Raw genomic sequence first — 21,259 nt, forward strand, 5'->3', positions numbered from 1 at the left:
TGACACCTCTGACTTGTTTACTATGTTGAAAAGGGATTCATCAAAAGACATGTGGTTTGTGCATCCATTGTCTATAAGCCAGTCATCACTTGAACTGCTATTAGAAAAACAAGATGTAACAAAAAGTTGCTTTTCCTGGTGTTGATCCACTGCTTGCACTAGGTGTCCTTCTTGTTGTTTGTTTTTACACACCCTTTCCATATGCCCCAACTATTTGCATGCCCTGCATTGAATGTCAGGTCTAAACAAGCAATATTTCTGCAAATAAGAGGTTATCTTACAATAAGGACATGGAGGGTGCTTGCCCTTGTTGCCTCCACTACTGTTGTTTTCCTCTTTCTTATTGTTCTTCTTACTCCATTGTTTCTTTCCTTTGTTGCCTCCTTGAGCTTGATCAACCTCTTTCACTTGAAATGCTTCCTCAATTATCTTCTCCTTTCTGTAAGCTCTCCTTTGCTCTTGAGCTTGTAGTGCATTGATGAGTTCTGCCAATGTTATTATTGACAGATCCCTGGACTCTTCAAGTGAAGAGATTTTGGATTCGAATCTCTCAGGTAAGGTCACCAAACTCTTCTCTACTACCCTTGTGTCAGAGAATTCTTCCCCTAGCATCCTAATCTTGTTAGCTAGCATTAGCAACTTGTCCATATAATCCCTCATTTTTTGTATTTCAAATTCCCTTCTCAAGTTCAAGACCTACATTTGCTTTGTCCTGATGTTTCCTTGATATTCTTCTTTCAAAAGATCTCATGCCTGTTTTGTTGTTTCACAGGTTATGATCTTTGTAAAAAACTGTCTCTGAAACTGCAGAGCGGATGCAGGTCTTGGCCTTATAGCTTCTCTTTCTTTCCTCTCTATTGTTCCTGATCTGTGCCATTGTTGGACCCTCAGGATTTGTTTCCAACAAGTCCCACAAGTCACATGCTTGCAAGTACCACTCCATTTTCATAGCCCATATTTGGTAATTTTCACCTGTGAAAACTGGAGGTGCAAAAAAAAATCATTTCGTGCCATATAGGTTTCAAGAGGAAGGATGGGTTTTGATTTGTTGTGGTTTATATCTCACTGGATGCACTCACACACTTCATAGGTCCCTTAAGAAAAAAGGGCTCTGATGCCACTTTGTAGGTTTTTAGAGTAAGAATAGAAAACACAGAAAATTTGGGGCTGAAAATTGCACACCTTTTGTTTCTTCAAAATCTGAATTTATAAAGGAAAAGAAACAAACAAAGCCAAAAAAATCTTCCTACATGCTGGATTTTCTGAAGCATTGGGCGGGTCAAGCTTGGCTCCTAAAAGGTAATTTGAACATAGATGTTTTGGGAGGAGGGTGTTTGCTCTTTGTGTTTGAATGTTCAAGTGAGGCTGAGCGTGTCTTGTCGAGAGGGAAGAGAAGGGTGAAAGACAATGAATTAATTCTGGAAAAATGGCATCCGGAGGTGGGTTGCTTGGGTAATAAAGTCATGGTTAAAGAGGCTTGGGTGAGAGTGGTGGGCCTTCCCCTTCATCTATGGAGTCGAGAGGTATTTAAATTGATTGGGGATGGCTGTGGTGGTCTGATTAATGTGGATGAAGAAACGTTTTCTATGGCTAATCTTCAATGGGCTAGATTGTTGGTGAGGGTGAAAGGAAGGGATTTCCCTTCCTCAGTTCAGCTGGTGGAGGGATCAGGATGTTATTCAATCCAGCTGTGGTGGGAAGTCCAGCCCTGGTATTCTCAGGTGATGCCGGCGGGAAGCGGGTGCCGGAAAGGTGATACAGAGACTGAAGATGAGGAAGGGAGTGGGTTAGGTGACGTATGCAGAGGAAACGTGTTGGAGAAGGAGGCGCAGCTGGTGGAGCAGATGGGAATTCAGAGTGAGCCGCCCTGTGGAAGCTCCTCGAAAGGAGCTACAGTCTTCTCTATGGAGCCAGCTGCAAGGGGGCCTGGTGTGGAGGAGACGTATGGAGAGGATAGGCTAGTGAATAGGGGTCAGGGAGCAGGTAAAGGGGTCATAAGGGGTGGTGTTGGGTTGGGGCCTGCCGCCATTAAGGTTGGGCCTGATAATGGGGAGGCCCAGTTTAGAAGCTGGCATGGGGTAATGAAGTGCAGTCCAGAACGTGAGGAAGCCCAGTTGTTTGGGCCGGAGGAAGCAAAGCCCATTATATTAAAAGGATGGCAGATGGGCTGTGAGGAGAAGCCTTTTTATATCAAGGGTTCCTTAGTGGGCTGGGCAAGTTTGGCTGAGATGGGCTGTGGGCCCGCGAAAGAGGGGTTAAAAGGTATTAGGGCTTTCTCTCTCACTGACGAAGTGGAAATGGGAGCTAGGGCTACAGAGGAGGATTCGCGGGCTGGTGTTAGAGACGACGAGGGGGTCGCCTGTTGTCACGGAGGGGATCAGAGGGCTTCTGAGGATTCTTCAATGGTGTCGAGGGCACGGTTAACCGACGACGCTTTAGCAGCCGAGGCATCCAGGTATGAGTCAAATATTGAGGAGGTTGGGGGGGTTCGGGATTTCATTTCTTCTTCTTCTTCTTCTGGGTGCGAGAGGGCTTTGGTGGTGAGGGGCACTTCGGGATTAGACGAGAATGTTGTTGGTGGTGTTGGGTATCAAACTCCGTTGTGTGCAGTGATGAAAGATGGCAGCCCGTGGATGATGGACCCGGGGAAAGAAAAGTCTAAGGGCATTAATATGTCAGATGTTGTTGAGGTGATGCAAGAAAGAATGGATCTCGGGAATAAGTGGGATGAATGTAGTTTGGTGAAATTCAGTAAGGCATTGGGGTTCTCGACTGAAGGAGTTGAGGGGGAAATCCTACAGTTACTGCTAAAACTGAAATCCAGAAGAGACCAAGGCAAGAAAAAGGGAACTCTAGGATTGACTAGGTTTGATCGGGAGGTAAAAAAGCTAGAATGTTCAATTAATTATGATGGTGAGAGCAGAAAGAAAGGGTCGGTCAGAAGAGGAGGGGACAGAGCTTTGTGTATTAAATGAAATTAAAAATTCTATCATGGAATGTTCGTGGGGTGAATGACAGAAATAAGAGGAAACTAATTAAAGCCTTAATTAGATCCCAAAATGTGGATTTAGTCTGCCTTCAGGAGACTAAAATGACTGAGATGTCATTAGGGGTGGTTCGGAGCCTAGGGGTGGGGAGATTTCTGGAGTGGGGAGCTTTGGATGCTAGGGGAGCAGCTGGAGGGGTGGTAGTATTCTGGGATAACAGGGTGCTAGAGCTAATGGGACTGGAAGTGGGACTCTTTTCCATTTCCTGTCGTTTTAAGAATGTGGAAGATGGTTTCAGATGGACTTTCTCAGGTGTGTATGGCCCTACGCTGAAAAGATACAGAGAAGAATTTTGGGAAGAATTAGGGGCCATCCGTGGGCTATGGAATGACCCATGGTGTATTGGAGGTGACTTTAATATGATCAGGTTTCCGAATGAGAGAAGAAGAGGAGGCAGAGTGTCTTCTTCAATGAGAAGATTCTCGGAGGTGATTGATGAGCTGGAGTTGAGGGACCTCCCCCTTCAGGGGGGGCCGTTTACATGGAGTGGAGGTTTGAACAGCCAAACTATGTCAAGAATTGATCGCTTTCTGGTGACAGAGGACTGGGAGAGCTACTTTAACGGGGTGGTGCAGAGTACACTGTCCAGGCCAGTGTCGGATCATTTTCCCATCCTCTTGGACGGGGGAGGGGTGAGGAGGGGGCCTGTCCCCTTTAGGTTTGAAAATATGTGGCTTCAGGAGGAGGGATTTAAGGATTTGCTTGGCGGGTGGTGGCAAGGTTTAAGATTCAGTGGTTCCTTCAGTTTCATCCTTGCTGAGAAATTGAAGGCACTGAAAGTCATCCTAAAATCTTGGAACAAAGAGGTTTTTGGAAAGGTGGGAGTGAATAAGAAGTTGGCTTTGGATAAAGTGGATTTCTGGGATATTCAGGAGAAGGGCCGTGTTTTATCCATGGAGGAGCTGGAGGCTAGAAAGGAGGCAAAAGAGAACTTTGAAAAATGGGTTCTCTTGGAGGAAATTTCTTGGAGGCAAAAATCAAGAGAGGTGTGGTTGAAGGAGGGAGACAAAAATACTGGTTTTTTTCATAAGATGGCCAATTCTCATAGAAGGAAAAATTGCTTGTCTAAGATTAAGGTGAATGGAACTTGGTTAACAGAGGAGCAGGAAATTAAGGGAGGGGTGGTTGGAGCATTTAAGAATCTTTTGACTGATCCTGGTGAATGGCACCCATCTATGGATGGTTTGGCTTTTAATAGGATTGATGGTGAGGAGGCAGCCAGGTTGGAGGAGGTGTTTACAGAGGACGAGGTCTTTTCTGCTTTATCAGATATGAATGGAGACAAGGCTCCTGGCCCAGACGGCTTCTCTCTCAGCTTTTGGCAATTTAGTTGGGAGTTTGTGAAAGTAGAGGTTATGGGCTTCTTTAAGGAATTCCATGAGCGTGGCAGATTCGTAAGGAGCCTTAATTCAACTTTTCTGGTCCTTATCCCTAAAAAGGCGGGTGCGGAGGATCTAAGGGATTTTAGACCAATAAGTTTGGTAGGGGGGTTGTATAAACTGTTGGCGAAAGTGTTAGCTAACAGACTCAAAAAGGTCATGGGAAAGGTGGTGTCTTCAACTCAAAATGCATTCGTTGAAGGTAGACAAATTCTTGATGCAGCCCTAATTGCCAATGAGGCAATTGACTCAATGCTGAAAAATAAGGAGAGCGGGGTGTTGTGTAAGTTGGATATAGAAAAGGCTTACGACCATCTAAACTGGAATTTCTTGTTGTCGGTTTTGCAAAGAATGGGATTTGGGGAGAGGTGGACTGGTTGGATATCTTGGTGTATTTCCACAGCAACTTTTTCGGTGTTAATCAATGGTACCCCAGAGGGTTTCTTCAATAGTTCAAGGGGTTTGCGTCAGGGAGATCCTCTTTCTCCTTATCTTTTTGTGATTGGGATGGAGGCTTTTAGTAGGCTTATTCATAGGGCTGTGAGAGGGGGTTTCCTTTCAGGATGCAGGATAAAAGGAAGAAGAGGCGATGGGGCGTTGGTTTCTCATTTGCTGTTCGCCGACGATACTCTAGTTTTTTGTGATTCATCCCAAGATGAGATGGCTTATTTGAGCTGGCTGTTGATGTGGTTTGAAGCCTTATCAGGATTGAGAATCAATTTGGATAAGAGCGAAATCTTGCCGGTTGGGAGAGTGGAGAATCTGGAGTTGTTGGCTCTTGAGGTTGGTTGTAAAGTGGGTAGGCTGCCAACTTCTTACTTGGGGATCCCTTTGGGGGCGAATCATAAGTCCGTGGCCGTTTGGGATGGAGTGGAAGAAAGGTTCCGGAAAAGGCTTGCCGTGTGGAAAAGGCAATTTATCTCTAAAGGCGGGAGAATGACCCTTATCCGAAGTACCTTGTCAAGTATGCCTATATATTTGATGTCGTTACTTCGAATTCCTAGAGCGGTTAGTTTAAGATTGGAAAGAATTCAAAGGGATTTTTTATGGGGAGGAGGAGCTTTGAAGAATAAGCCTCATCTAGTAAAATGGGATACAGTGTGTTTGGATAAGAGTAAGGGTGGTTTGGGAGTTAGACGTTTGTCTATTCTCAATAGGGCCCTTCTTTGTAAATGGAATTGGCGCTTTGCGAATGAAAGGGATAATCTATGGAGGCGTGTCATTAGTAGGAAGTTCGGGGAGGAAGATGGGGGGTGGTACTCTAAAGAGGTCAGGGAGGGCTTTGGAGTTGGTTTTTGGAAGGATATAAGGAAGGAAGGTGCTCTTTTGCAAAACAGGGTGGGTTTCTCTGTGGGGAATGGTAGAAGGGTGAAATTTTGGAAAGATAATTGGTGTGGGAACTCCACTCTCTGTAATTCATTCCCTTCTTTGTATGCCTTTGCATCTTATAAAGAGGCTTGGATAGAGGAGATGTGGGACCATTCTGGAGGTGAAGGGGTTTGGAGTCCAAGATTCTCTAGGCCCTTTAATGATTGGGAGGTGGAGGAGGTGGAGAGATTACTTGTGATAATTCGGGGGAGGAGGCTTAATCCTCTTGCGGAAGATTGTTGGTTGTGGAAAGAGACAAAGGATGAGATTTTCTCAGTTAAATCTCTTTATAGCATTTTAGATTCAAGAAGAGGTGTTCAATTCCCTATCAATATTATATGGAATCCTTGTGTGCCTACTAAGGTGGGTTTCTTTGCTTGGGAAGCTTTTTGGGGTAAGGTGTTAACTTTGGATCAACTCAAAAAGAGGGGTCGGTGTTTAGCCAACAGATGCTTTCTTTGCTGTGAGGAAGAAGAATCTATTGATCATATTCTTATTCAGTGCTCCAAGGCTAGAGTGTTATGGGAATTATTATTTACTCTTTTTGGTGTTTCTTGGGTCCTGCCTTATTCGGTTAGAGATACCCTTAGTGGGTGGAGTGGATTTAATATGGGCAAGAAGCGCATAAAGGTGTGGAAGGCTGCCCCTTCGTGTATCTTTTGGGCGGTGTGGAAGGAAAGAAATAGGATTGCCTTTGACAATGAGGAGCTATCGTTGAATAGGTTGAAAAATACTTTTGTTTGTAATCTTTGGGTGTGGTCTAAACCAGTTGTAAATGAAGGTTCTCTCTCTTTACTCGGTTTTTTTGATTGGCTAGGTGCTAGGTGAGGGCTGGTATTGTATTTCTGCTTCTTTTTGTGCCCTCGGGCGCCTCTTGTATACTCCCTGTATGCTTTTGGGCCTGTTTTTGGGGCTCCTTGCTAATATATGCTTCTTTGTGTGTTTGCCAATCAAAAAAAAAAAATCTTCCTACATATCTTCAACAGATTTCTAATAGCATTACTAAGTTAAATATGAATTCAAAAAAAAAAAAAAATTCAAACTAAACTAAAAACTGTTCCTCTATCTTGCAGAATATTCTCAATGGAATTTTGGTTTATTTTAGCTTAAATTCTGCAGCAAATATAGCACTTGTCATCAATTCCTCTGTTGGTGGTTATGATATCGGAGTTACCCCAGGTTTTTCTATCATGAGGAGATTCATTTTGCTTCTCAGACCAGTCTCATTGACTCAAATAACCATCAAACGGTGATAGATTCTCAACTGTAGTGCAACATGATTGAGTCGAAGAATCCAAGGTCGATTAGTCATCATTCTCAGTCTCAGTAGCATGAATTCATTTTCTTCCTTTTGGGCAAAGATATTGATGACCATTGTGATTACCCACCCTAATAATAGCAACCTCAGCCACTTTCAACTCACTCCCACATAGAGGACTAGGGAAAATCAAATAACCATTCCAATGTAATAACTGGATATTGAAGGACATGGTTAACCTTGTCATCTGATTCCAAGTGTGACCCTTGTCCCATAAAACAGAAATCTTTAATTCGCTTTCTCAATTTCCTTGGATGACATCTCATTTCCATGGTAGTGTACCAGTCAGTGGCCTCAGTAAGTATATCTTAAGGGACTTGATGTCTGAAGCTGCTGTGTTCTTGTTTCTCTGGATTTTAATGAAAGCCTTTTTCTCTGTACTTATTTTTATATACTTACTAATGAAATTTCCATGTATCAATTCTCAAGTGTACTGATGGAAATACTGAAGTGTGATTTGCTTAGCTGTAAAACTTGCAACTAGATTTATCTGCTGGTTAAGTCGGTAAGTGAACTTTTGTGAGCCGGCTTGTCCTATGCACAGGGGTTTCCTCTTTATTGCTTTAACAGAAATGGCATGTCCCAAATAAAAGTGAATATTCCATTCCAGTAGCTAACATGACATGTCTTCTGAAAAAGTTCCCTATTATTATTTGGTGGGGTTTTGAGTTGGTTCCTGCCCTACCAAACATAGGTCTCTTCTTTTGTGCCAAAATTCACAGGATCTGATATATGCTTCTCCCTCAAACCATAATAAAGACCATCTGTGAAAAAGGACCAAAATTTCATGATTTCTTTCTTTACTATTGTCTTCACAAGTTCTCACTTCTCACTGAGATTTAGGATTATGAATCTTGCTGGGGTCCCTTGGATGTTGTGATGGATGAAAAGGGTGGAACACCTCTTTTCCTTAAAATCTAAGGATGAGGATAAGAGGGATGATAAAAAGACTGCTAAAAAGCTTGAGATAAGCACATGGATGATAAAAAGAGTGATAAAAAGCTTGAGATAAGCACATCAATGATAAAAAGAAAGCTGCAAAACTTGCGATGAGCACAAGGCAGGTTGGTCCTATCAGGTTTATGCATAGTGAGTTTTCCTTTTATGACCACTTTAATCAACTCTTGACTTCATAGGTTGATCTTTCTTTAGGGGCTTTTCCTTTTCCTCGCACCCAAAGTGTCTATGAATTTCATTCTCCTGTAAACCCAAGTTCTCAAGAGTTTCTTGTCCAGAAGAGGTCTTGTTGTTCCCACAATTTCCGTGAATTCCATCCTGAGTTGTATGATCCCCAATGTCTAGGCAATTCCTGAGAAGTACTGACTGAATTCCAGGGAATAGAAGAGTCCTATTCAAAGTTGTTTCTTTTAGAACAAAGAGGCTGTTTGATTTGGTGGTTAGATGCAATCTTCCTTTAGGAAACCATTAAAATATCTTTTGTTTTAGCTTGTAATTTGGTTGACATAAAGCCTTCTCATTTCCCTTTTTCTTATAGTATTAAAAGAGGGCTAGCATCAGAAAGCTACAATGCCAGCTCAAAAGGCTTCATCTTCACATACTCTGAGTCATCTTCCCTTTTTCTCATTTCCCTTTTTATTATGTCCCACCATATTTAACCAGATACAGCTTTCTTTTGATCTCTTGGAAAATTGAACAAAAGAAGAATAGGTCCTTGCATAGCCTTACAAAAAAGACCGAACATACCCTGTCATCTCAGACTATTTTTTATTAGAATTTATTTTTTCCTGAAGCTCAGGTCTGTGCCTTTATTCTTGTTTATGAGCAATGGATGAGTAATCAACCAGAAGTTGAAGATTCACCCACCATTTTTGTCCCTTTAAATACACCTGCATTGTACAGGGTTGATCAACTCAAAGGGTTTTTGCAATCTCTGGAAAGTAGAGCATTCCAGATCACTTGTTGCAGACTGAATTGCAGCACTTTCAGAAATATGAAGAGCCAACTCCAAGAATATGTTATCGGAATCCCAGTCAGCTGCCAATATGATAAGCCATCTCTTTCAAATGGCTCTGGGGCAATCATCCAAAGTAAAACCCTCTCTCTATCTCTTTCCACTCTGCGTATCAGTTGTTAGTTATAGAAGACTTTAAAATGGAAGTCATTTTGCTAATGGGCTTGTCTTGAAATTGCAGAAAAATGGGATTCCACAAATTACAGGATCAACAAAAACAGGAAGAAGGCAGACAATTTTGTGGATGGAGTCCGAGAGCATGGTGAGTTGCTAACTGTTACTTTTTTGCTACAGTTACGATTAAGAATCATTAACATTCCGATTTTGACCTTCATTTGTGAAACTGCAGTGAGATTAGGGCCTAAGTTCTCTGAAACGGTGAAGGGAAAGTTGAGCTTGGGGGCTAGGATTCTTCGAGTTGGAGGAGTGAAGAGAGTTTTCAAGCAAATTTTTGGTGTTGGAGAAGGAGAGAAGCTATTGAAGGCTTCCCAATGCTACTTATCAACAACAGGAGGCCCTATAGCTGGTCTCCTCTTTATCTCTTCTCAGAGGATTGCCTTTTGCAGTGATAGATCAATCAAATTCTCTTCTCCAAATGGTGAATTGATTAGGATCCATTACAAGGTGGGCTACTCAAATAAATCTCTCTAGGTCAACTGATCTCCCTTTCCTTGTTTGCTAACATCTAAGTAAATTCATTTTCTTTTGTGCAGGTCTCCATCCCACTGAGAAAGATAGAAAGAGCCAACCAAAGCGAGAATGTGAAAAATTCATCTCAGAAGTACATGGAAATCATTACTGTGGATAACTTTGACTTCTGGTTTATGGGATTCTTGAATTACCAGAGAGCTTTCAGCTACCTCCAACAGGCACTCTGTGAAGCGCAGAATCTGGTTGAGAAGTGATTCAAAGTTTCTTCCCCCCAACTTCTACAAATGTATTTACATGAATCTGATAAGATTCAACAGGCTTTGTACAACAGGCTTTGTACAAATTTTTTGCTAATGAGAAATTAATCTCCAATTTTTCAACCATATTTTCTATTCAGTGCATGGAACAAGTTCTTCCAAAGTGACTATTGTTTTAGTACTGTAGTAGCTATGCTATGACATAAACCCCATCTCTTTATGTTGTGTCTGTTGTATTATATGTTGTATGACACATTCCATTGCTTCTTGTCAAATGTGTTCTGGCGTAGTATGAAGACATGATACCTGAGGAAACAGATTAACAATAGCTTTTGTTGAGTTACAGGAATTGAATGAATCTCTGAGTTCCAAAACCATATACAAAGTGATATCCAACCTCAAGTATTTTTGCAGAAGCTTTTACTTTCTTGAGTTAGGCCACTTTCTTCTATAAGATCTTGAGTTAGGCCACCTCTGGTGAATCAAACCAGGTAAGCTGTCGTGTGATGAGGAAGCCTTTACTTTAGCCAGCTTCTGCACTTCCTTTTGGCAATCCCATTTCTAAGAAACTTGAGACACCAATCGATACCCTCATACAAGCCTATGGAATTCATTGGTCTTGGAAACATATTGTTGAGTTTTATGTGAATTAAACTACCTTATCATTGTACTCAGCTCCATACTTTTGTGAACAGATTAAGCACATTGAATTATAATTTCATCAGTAAAACGATACATTGAGTTTCCAAAGTCCATTAAACTATAATATCTGAAAATTCTATGACTTCCAATGCCTAAGGTAGCTGTTAGCACCATTTTGAGTCATGGGACCTCCAATCCCTTAAACTATGATATCAAACTCCCCCAATTTTATCGTTTACACTCTCTTAGGAGTCTGAATTTATGGAAATTGGGTCAATAAAAGCATCCCAACTGGAGGTGATTCCCAGAAATTGCTGATGTCCTTCCAGCGAATACAAGAATCCCATTCAACATTCAACCATTTAGGACAAATTAGTCATCTGGTTTGGTAGTTAGATGTAATCTCCCATAGATGACAGTATGACGGACAATCATCATTTATTGAAAAATCATTACAATATCTAATCTTTTACCCTTTAATTCAGGTGATATAATGATAAATTTGCTTAGCAAATGTCTTTTTCACTTTCCATTTTTTTTACTAGGATCAGAAGGCAAAAATGCTGGCTCAAAGTGCTTCATTGACATATCCATACATAGCCAGCATAAGAAAAGGGAGTAATATATAGTGTTAGGATAGAACTATCGAACTCTAAACCAATGAATCAAAGATTATGGATCAGTCAAAAGAAGATAGATACTCCTTCCCTCTTTTGGGAAGTTGAAGTTGTTTCAGGGCATTCTTTTCAAACTGTAGGTAAGTAGATTCCGTGAATAATAGGACTAGACAATATGGGAAAATGGTGAAAGTTTTTGTGCTTGGAGCTTGAGAGCATTGTAAGTCTTTCTTTCTTTTATTCTTCAACCAGATTTTCCGTTTGGTTTATGGAAAAATGGAGGAAAATTATAGAAAACCTTGAGACCATTGGAATGAGGGCTGGAAAGATAGTTACATGATGGAATTTTCTTTCATCTCCTCTGGGTTCTCAATAACCAAACAGAATTTTGTGAACCTTCAGTGAGACTGGGGCCTAAGATCTCTAAAACTGTGAACGGGAAGTTGAGGTTGCAGGCTGGGAGTCTTCAAATAGAAGGGGTTAAGAGTGTTTTCAAGAAAACTTTCAGTGTTGGAAAAGAGGAGAGGCTGTTGAAGGCTTCTTCCCCAAGAGTGCCTGTTAAAGAATTCTGGCTTCTGTTTCACAGGTTTTTGAATTATCAGAAAGCTTTCAACCATCTTCAACAAGCAATCTCTTAAGCTTTAAATCCACTCAAAAAGTGATTCAAACTGATACATTTCTTCCCCTCTGCTTCACTGATGTGCTTGGCTCTGCATAGGCCATTCTTTAACCGTTTTTTGTCCAGAAGTATATACCATGAGTCACTCCGGAGTAATTGCTATTTTAGAAGTTTTTTTCATGCTGTAAAAGCTGGCTATAGAGCTGAACTAGTGCAATTCCAAAGGAGTTTGCTCTATATTGCCCTGCCTGAATCAGTTATAGTTCCCTGATTACTGTGAATCTGAAGTGATCAATCAACATGATCATGACTTTTAATCCTCAAAATAATATTGAACACCCTCTTTCAGACATCTAGACTTCACAACAGTAAAAAAAATTGAAAATCCCGGAGTTGAATTTGAGCATGACAGTGGGAAATGGAGCTGATGTGGCTATGATGCAGTGACTCTTCTTTTTCCAAAAACACCTAATATTCATGTCATCCTTCATCAGCAGTGTGACGTTTAAAGGCAGCCTTTAATGTAGAGATTTGTATTCAGAAAAAGTTGAAGAATCTTTAGTTAACATGGCCTGCTACTGGTTTTTCTTAACAGGTAAGGATGAGGATAAAAGAATGATAAAGATAACTGAAAAAAAAAGCTTGGGATAAGCAATATGGCAAGCTGGTCCTATCAGCTCCGTGACTTGTGAGTTTCATCAGCTAAATTGAGAAGAGCACTTGCATCACAAAGCAAAAGTGCCAGCTCAAAAAGCTTCACCAACACATCAACACAGGGTCAGGTTAATAAAGTAGGTTAACATATCAAGCTTGTTAGGATTGAATAATTGAAGAACTAACCATAAATAAGTGTGACATATATAGAGAAGAACTGAAAAGATCCTCTTCTTGATTATCTTTTAGTTAAAGAAAGCTTGTTTATAGAGGTGGCGTATGGCCTTTAGTCATGTTGATGAACCATAGATGACTCATTCAAATAAAAGTTAGAAGGCTCATCATCCCTTTAAATATATTTGCACTTGGACAAGGCTTGATCAATCCCCAAAACCATTGCATCAATCTTTGAGACTAGAGAGGGCTTCAGACCACTTGTTGCAGACAAGCCACTAAAGGCAATTGCAGATAGTAGTGAAGTACGAAGAACCAACTTCCAGGACAGGTTGTCAGAATGCCAATCAACTGCCAATGCAATGATCCCTCTCCTTCAAATGGCGCTCTGATGTTAACTCAAAGTAAGAATCACTCTTTCAAGAACTTGCACTGTTATGATTTTTGTCTACTTTGCCTAATGATACAAGTCATTTTGCTAAAGGGGTTGTGTCCTGAAATTGCAGACAAAATTGATTTGATGAATCATAGGATGAACAAACATCTGAAAAAGACAGGAAATTTTGTGCATGGAATCCAAGAGCATGGTAACCATCTTCTTCCTCTTCTTCCATCAATTTTTAGTTGCTCTGTTTGGTTGGTGGGAATATCTTAGAATCATAAGGACCCTAGCTACTTGGGGTTAGACACATAGTTGTAAGATAATGGTTTCTTTTCAACAACCATACTGAATTTTCTGAACAACATTGAATGTTACTTAACTTTCTCGTCTTTTTGGTCAAACTGCAGTGAGAATAGGGTCTAAGATCTCTGAAACTGTGAAGGGCAAGTTGAGATTGGGGGCTAGGATTCTTCAACTTGGAGGGGTGAAGAAAGTTTTCAGACAAATTTTTGGTTTTGGAAAAGGAGAGAAGCTGTTGACGGCTTCTCAATGTTATTTATCAACAACAACGGGCCCTATAGCAGGCCTCCTCTTAATCTCAACTCAAAGGCTTGCATTTTTCAGTGAAAGATCAATCAGATTTTCTTCCCCAAATGGTGAATTGGTTTGATTTCATTACAAGGTAGATGACTCCCATAACTCTCTCTTTTCCTCTCCTTCTCCATGCTTCTAAATATCTAAGTAAAACTTGTCTTGTGCAGGTCTCTATCCCACTAAGAAAGATAAAGAGAGCCAACCAAAGTGAGAATGTGAAAAATCCTTCTCAGAAGTAAATGGAAATTGTTACTGTGGATAACTTTGACTTTTGGTTTATGGGATTCTTGAATTACCAGAAAGCTTTCAGCTATCTTCGAGAGGCAATCTCTCAAGTGCAGAATCCACTCCAGAACTTATTCAAGTCATAAGTTTCCCCCCTCCCGTTTCAACAAATGTATTTACATGAACCTGATAAAACTCTGCACAGTCAAAGGCTTTGTACAAATTTTTTTGTTAATGAGAAATTGATCTCCAATTCTTCAACCGCTTATATTCTACTTGTGCACAGAACAAGTTCTTCCAAAGTGATATTGTGCTAGTACTTGAGTAGCCATGCCATATGACACATTCCACCGCTTCAACAAATGTAATTACATGAACCTGATGAAGCTCTGCACAATCAAAGGCTTTGTACAAATCTTTTTTTGTTAATGAGAAAGTGATCTCCAATTCTTCAACCTCTATTTTCTACTCAGTCATAGAACAAGTTGTTCCAAAGTGATAATTGTGCTTTAACTTGAGTAGCTTGGGGAGATGAAATATTTCATCTTCCCAAGGTTCTCAACAACCAAACACAATTTGCTGAAACTTTGAAAACTGTGAAAAAGAAGTTGAGTTTGGGGCCTAGGATTCTTCAAACAGGAGGATTTACAATAGTTTTCATGCAAATTTTCAGTGTTGAAAAAAAAGCTGTTGAAAGATTCTGACTTTTGGTTTATAAGGTTTGTGAATTATCAGAAAGATTTCAACTTATCTTCAACAAGCAACATCTTAAGCATGGAATCCACTATAAAAGAAAAGTGGCTCAAGCCAATACATTTCTTCCCCTCTGCTTCATCTGATATTGTTAGCAAGAGCCCAACAAAGCTCCAAACATACAATTTTTTTATCGTTGCTTTTCCATGAGTTGATCGAATCAGTTATTCTAGGGTTGTTCACTGGTAGCCATGACTTTTGATCTTTCAAAACAATATTGAACATCCTCATCCTTTTAGTCATCTAGACTTCACAAGTTCTCCCTGAGACTGAAGGAGTTCAAAAGAATTCAACTAGTAATCATTCCTCCACACCCCTCCACAAGCTTGTTGAAGTTGCACTTGCCCAGACCTAAATAGAAGGTAATGCAACCATTGTCATTGTCTGTAAGACAGTAACTAATACCTATGTTTCCATTCTTCTTGGTAACTTCTCTCATGAGTGTCTAAACTTAAAACTAACAGACCGGGAACTGGCATATATATGGGGCAGGCCATATAGACACTGTATGGACTGCAAATCCTGGTTTGATATATGCTGGAGAGGCAGATTACGTCATTAGTTTTTAACTAAAACATTGGTGTATTTTAACAACAAAGAGGACAATGTTTCCCTTCATATATCCTGAATCCATGTAAATAAACTTTCACTACTGAACTTGGGTGTAACTAGTTTACAGAGTTATCAATGAGGTGGGACCAAGTAATGACCACCCCAACATTGGATCCGCAATTTTTCTGCAACTCTTAAAAATACAGTGGTTCAAACACTAGATTCCAAGCAAGACTTGGGAGCAATGGTAAATGAAGCAAGACCTAGGAACAATTCAAGCAAAGTTAGGAGTAACCCCCAAAACAAATAGTTGAAAATGGAAATACTAATATGACAATGAATTTTCATTGAATGAATGCTGATTACAAATTTACAGTTTGTAAGAATAGTATTAAGAGAATTCTTCGTGTCGATGATCATATTCACAAGCTACTAAAAGCCTCTATACAGTTTTCAATAGAAATATCATGAACATGAAGGAACAAAACAAGAAACAGAGAATGGCTTTATGGAGATGACAGATGCCTTCCATCATTCAGGATGCCAATGAAGTTGGCTCCGCCTGCCATTTCCAAACATCAACTTGTCCAGTTCCATCCCCAATGAAAAAGAGTCCCCCAGGACCTATTTGAATCGCTCGGACTTGTTCCTTTGCAAAAATCCTGGCCCTCTCGGTGAATCTATGCCACAACATATAAAATTAGTCCACCAAGAAGCAGGGAAGAATAATGGAATTATGAAGAGAAATACAACCTAGAAAGTAATGGTTATACTCACGATGGTAATTCATATAGCCGAACAGAATTGTCATTGCAAGAGCACAACAATATTGGTTTTCCTTCTGAATCGAACATACCGAAAAGTGCAAGCACACCCTGTAACAAGAGGCAGAATATAACAGCATTATAACAGAAATATATCAGCAGTACCGCTCACATTCCCTTGATAAAGAGGTTCTTCATTATGTGTATAGGTCACTTCCAAGTTGCCAGCTTCAGTAGCAAACCAAACCTAAACCAAAACAAGTATCAGAACAGACATCCAGTCTAATATCCATGGTGAATGTAATAATTGTAATCAGAAATGAAACTGACCTTAATTTTTTGGTCCAATGAACATGATATCAAATAGGGACCCCAGCAAACAAGAGACATCACAACTGATGCATGCTCCTTCAGAGTATGAATACACTGTAATGTATTAAGATCCCACACCTGAAAGGAATATAATAATCACTTTTGTATACACATTTTACCAAGAAATATTATAAAACATGACAATGGAACAACTGAGCAGTATTAAAGACTATCATTAAGTCAAATAACATTAACTACATATTTTAATGAACCATGAATTTTGCAATTTGGAAATTCAAATAATTTGTATTACCAGTGACTGATTTTTCCAGGACTCTAATGTACAACATGCTATTACCATTAAAGAGGAGATTTGCGTAATTGTCAAATGCAACAATAATAGAAGCTTTTGAATTAACAAACCTATTTCTGCTGAAGTTGCTCAATTAAGTTGGCTTTCAAGTGCTATTTTTCCAGTCCACATACTTTGTATAGATTCGACTATTTTGCAGTTTTCACATAATGGGAAATGATAAAACAAACACCCTTAATATAAAAACACAAGCTGACATATTTCCAAACCACTCTGCATAGAAAAATGATATAATAGTACATAAAAGAGCTTAATTAAACCTACTCTTATTGTATTGTCCAATGAACCAGAATATAGCCTCCCACCACCAACTGTGAGCGAAAACACAGCACAATTGTGGCCTCCCAATGTTGTAGCCAGCTCAAAAGCATTGGTTTCCTTACTGGGTTTCCATGCATATATAGTGCCATTCTGCAGCACCAAAAATTAAAAATAAGAAATAACTTTGTAGTGTGACCCCAACATGTTGAAATAGCGAAAGAGAAAAAAAAAAAAAGTTGGACTCAAATGTGCAAGTTCTTTCACACTGCCATTTTCAGGTTGTAAAGCTGTATGGGAAGTTGGGACTCCATTAGTCGTTTACAGGGGTCAGATGATATACCAAATCATTACCATTCCTAAGAGCAGGACACAGAAAGTTACACCAGATATAAGGAGTCATCAAGAAATTTACCTCTGCCCCTGCGAAGAGCATATCATGATCCACCACCATAGCATAAATTTGCCCAACTGGTCCATCCAGAGAGAGATCGGCACAAGACTCAATATTCCATGCCTGAAACATTACCAGCATAGATTCGATCCGATACATCAAATTATAATCAAACTGAATTGAACAAACAATTTGAAGAGAAAAGGAATAAGATGTGTTTCAATCTTACCTTAACAACATCTTTTATTCCAGCAAATACCCAAGGGCCTGCACTGATTAAGGACCCAATTTCCCCTCCAAGATTGACCACACCATCACATTGACCAGTATGGCAGTCCCAAACCCGTATATACCCATCTCTACTGGCAGTATAGAGCTTCTCTGAGCCAGAAGGAAGCACAATTCCTGAGATGGCCTGAACAAAGAAAAGAAATTCTCATGGATAAGATGTTGTTCAATTTAGCCAATTAACAAAAGCACCATCTTAATTACTGCACCAACTACCTTGATGTGCCCATTAAGCTTTGCCAACTTGAAAACCCCATGGCCCTTAAACCATGAATGGAGATACTGGCACTTATCTGCCTCCACACAATTTCCATGTAGTCAGTACTTGCAGACCCTTTCTCCAATTACTTTCTGTGTAATTCCATTTCCAGAGCTACTTCCTGCTCTTGTTTGACTTGATGAACACCTTAGATTAGTTGAGTCCCATTCACCCTTCTGGTCAGAATAGAGAGTCCTCTCCCTGTTGTTTCTATGGGATTGATTTGAAGCTGATGTACACTTCGGAGTTGTTGAACCTGATGACCTATCCAGACTCGTTAAACTTGATGCACTCTTCGAATCAGAGTCGGGATTCCTCTGCCAGCAGTTTTTGCGGAACTGATTTGAAACTTGATAGTGGGTGTTTTGGGGCAATTCTTGGTGCAGGAACCTACAAGGGTTTCTGTTGCACCTCCCACGGAGCCAATAGGAACAAACCATGTTGTTCACATGTCTTCTTCCCCTTTCATTTTTGTCTCCAACCGATCTTGATGGTTTGATGTCCATGGCTATATCACAAAAAATACATAGGTCGAACATATAAGTTTGCTGCACCAAAAAAATCCTTCAAAATCCTAACATCAACATCGAGAAAACCCTTAAATCTATGATCTTCAATTTAAAACCCTCAGAAATCCACCATGATCCTCAATTTAAAACACTCAGAAATCCACCACGAATAGCTTCTAAACATCAATTAAAATAAAATAATTTCATCTCTTCACATCCATCAAACCCTTAACTTTCCAATTCTTAAAAACTTCAATGCAAAACCCATATCTATCAGAATCTTTAAATTTCCGATTCTCAATTCAAAATACCAAATAAATCCACCAACCCATCTTCGATATGAATCAAAACCCTCAAGAAAAAACCCAAAATATAAAGAAAGAAGCAAACCTGAAGAAGAAGAAGAAGAAGAAGAGGAAAACAAGAGAAGAAGGCAGTCTTCAGAGAGAACTACGCAAAAGTTATCTACGAGCTTGCTGTTTGTTCTTTAGCTCTTCTCTTTCTATTTATAGGCGCAAGTAAGCGCGGGAATGTTTGAAATTTGAATTTCCGTTAAACGGGCGCGTACTCTTCACCTGACTTGATCTGCCGTTAGGCGCCGCCGCCCCGCGTTAAGTAAATAAAAAATTACAAAAAAAAAAAGAAAAAAAAATTGAAAAGAAAGATTAGGAATCAGTAGGAAAATAACAAAAAAAAATGGTTTATAATTTTTCATTACAAGTAAATTTTCTTGAAAAATCAATATATTTTAATGGTCTATAAATTAATATATTTTATGTAGTAATGGTTTTTTTCTCTAATGTGAACATTCATATCAAAATTTTATTAATTAAAAATATTTATCAAAAATATATTTTAATCTTTTTTATAATAAATTTATAAATAATTATTAACATTGACATAAATGAAATAATATATATATATATAGATATTCTAAGCCCTCACTAATTATTTATTATTTATTATTAATTTATTAAAAATTAATATTGAATCAAATAAATCAAAAAATGTATTAGGTCATGTTTTCAGAACCGTACCGATCATTAAACCGGAAAAGTTACATGTTCACGGTTTATTGGTCGGATTAGCGGTTGAACCGTGATCGAACCGGTGACGTCATAAATATACATTTTATTATTTTATATATTATTAAAAATTAAAATTTTAATAAATTAAATCTAAATTTTGACAGCATATACTTTCTTGAGTTTTTTCACAAAATTTTTTACCTGTAAAAGTCATCAATCATCATATATGATATCTCTAAAATAATATAAGATGTTATATATTCAAAATGTCAATAAACCTAGTATTCATCAAATAATCAAACCATTGCTATCCTATAATAACCAAATTTTCAAAGAGTTGTTAACTTAACACATTGTCCATAATAGATAATAAAAATGTCAACCACAACACTTAAATAATTGCTCAAATTATAACATGTCAATGTTTGAATATTCATGAAGATTTTTGCATACTAATAAATATAAAATTCATGTCTTCATTCATTTTGGAAATTGGAATATGGAGATTGAAAATAAGTATCTGGAAAACCAAAGCTCTCCACATCAAGCCCTTTTATAGCCACCCCACCACCATCCTTATCATCTACAAAAATATTGAATATATATCAACAAAAAATCATTTTTGAAGATAAAATATAATTATTGAACTTTTATAAGTTTAAATATTCTACTAACCAATGTGAGAACTTGAACCTTCCACTTCATTTATTGGAATTGACCCTTTTTCATATAGAAGATTTTCCAATTCTTCAACATCTAGCTCTGTTGGCTGATCCCCATCAACTATCCAAAAATCGGTCTCATCAATGCATGCATAGTCAATGGGATCATAGATTCTTTTCTTGTTATAAAACCTAAAAAAGAAAAGCATATAATTATTCATAATTATGAATAAAAGAATTTAAATTCAAAAAACTAAGAAAACATTTATATCGATTTTTTAACCTCAAATTGTAATGAACGTATACAAGATCATTAAGCTTTGATGTTCCAATCTATTCCTTCTTTTGGTATGTATACGTTCAAAGACACTCCAATTCCTCTCACATCCAGAAAACGATGCAGTTTGGCTTAATATTCGAATGACCAACTTTTGCAAATGTGGTGCACTGTATCCATGTAGCCTCCACCATTCATCTAGTTACCATTTCACATTAAAAATAAGAAAGAAAAAAAAAGCATTAGCAAGTTTAAAATATTAAATGGTAAGTAGGTAACTAATAAAAAAGAACAAACACACTAATAAATGAAAATAATCTTTTACCAGGTTGAAGTACTTCACGTGAAGAATAAGCAAGGTTTCTTCCAAAACTTCCCAATTGATCACAAAAAAACTTCATTTCATTCATTGTATCAAGCTTGCCTTTCAGAACTTTCTGATCAATAACATCTATGACACCTCCAATAGCAATTGGCTTATTACAAAAGTTTTCCTGATCATATTGGAAACATGGATTCAACCAATAAGCTGTTGAATAAATGCTTTTCTTTAGTTATTGATCCCAATATTGCTTTATGATCTTTGTCTAAGGCTTGTATAGTCTTTTGTTGTAGTTAAACAACTTCTTGATGCCCAAATGAACCCTATACATGCCTTCATAGACATATCCCATCAAAGGCCTCTCATCACAATCAACAATATGCAATAAGCGCATTAGTGGAGACATAAGATTCACAACAATCAAACAATCATTCCAAAATATATTATCCAAGATGATGAAACCTGCAACTTTGCTTTTATTATTCTTTGAATATCTAGAGTTTAGAAAGAACTTACTAGTCACCAAAGCTTGCAAGTCATGTTTATGATCATGAAGACTATTGAGTGCAATGATTGTAGTAGCAAAGCGAGTTGCACCAGGTCGGAGAA

At 38.7% G+C, this 21,259-nt stretch overlaps 1 protein-coding gene, 1 long non-coding RNA gene and 1 pseudogene across 2 annotated transcripts; 2 read left to right on the top strand and 1 right to left on the bottom strand.

The window, feature by feature from the left end:
• The first annotated feature begins 967 nt into the window (after nt 1–967).
• LOC100261794 (uncharacterized) lies at nt 968–10,212 on the top strand. Its single transcript, XM_059739888.1, has 5 exons — nt 968–2,455; nt 8,973–9,160; nt 9,266–9,346; nt 9,434–9,708; nt 9,798–10,212. Exons 1-5 carry the CDS (start codon nt 1,251–1,253, stop codon nt 9,987–9,989), a joined length of 1,941 nt encoding a protein of 646 aa, XP_059595871.1. The 5' UTR covers nt 968–1,250; the 3' UTR covers nt 9,990–10,212.
• A 2,579-nt stretch (nt 10,213–12,791) lies between these two features.
• LOC100251472 (uncharacterized) lies at nt 12,792–14,167 on the top strand. Its single transcript, XR_786817.3, has 4 exons — nt 12,792–13,102; nt 13,205–13,285; nt 13,488–13,762; nt 13,842–14,167. It is a non-coding gene; the product is annotated as an uncharacterized LOC100251472 (long non-coding RNA).
• Nucleotides 14,168–15,566: 1,399 nt separating this feature from the next.
• LOC100256606 (zinc finger CCCH domain-containing protein 48-like) lies at nt 15,567–18,820 on the bottom strand (annotated as a pseudogene).
• Nucleotides 18,821–21,259: the final 2,439 nt, after the last annotated feature.

The sequence above is a fragment of the Vitis vinifera genome, chromosome 10, assembly GCF_030704535.1.
Source record: "Vitis vinifera cultivar Pinot Noir 40024 chromosome 10, ASM3070453v1".
NCBI classification, from domain to species: Eukaryota; Viridiplantae; Streptophyta; class Magnoliopsida; order Vitales; family Vitaceae; genus Vitis; species Vitis vinifera.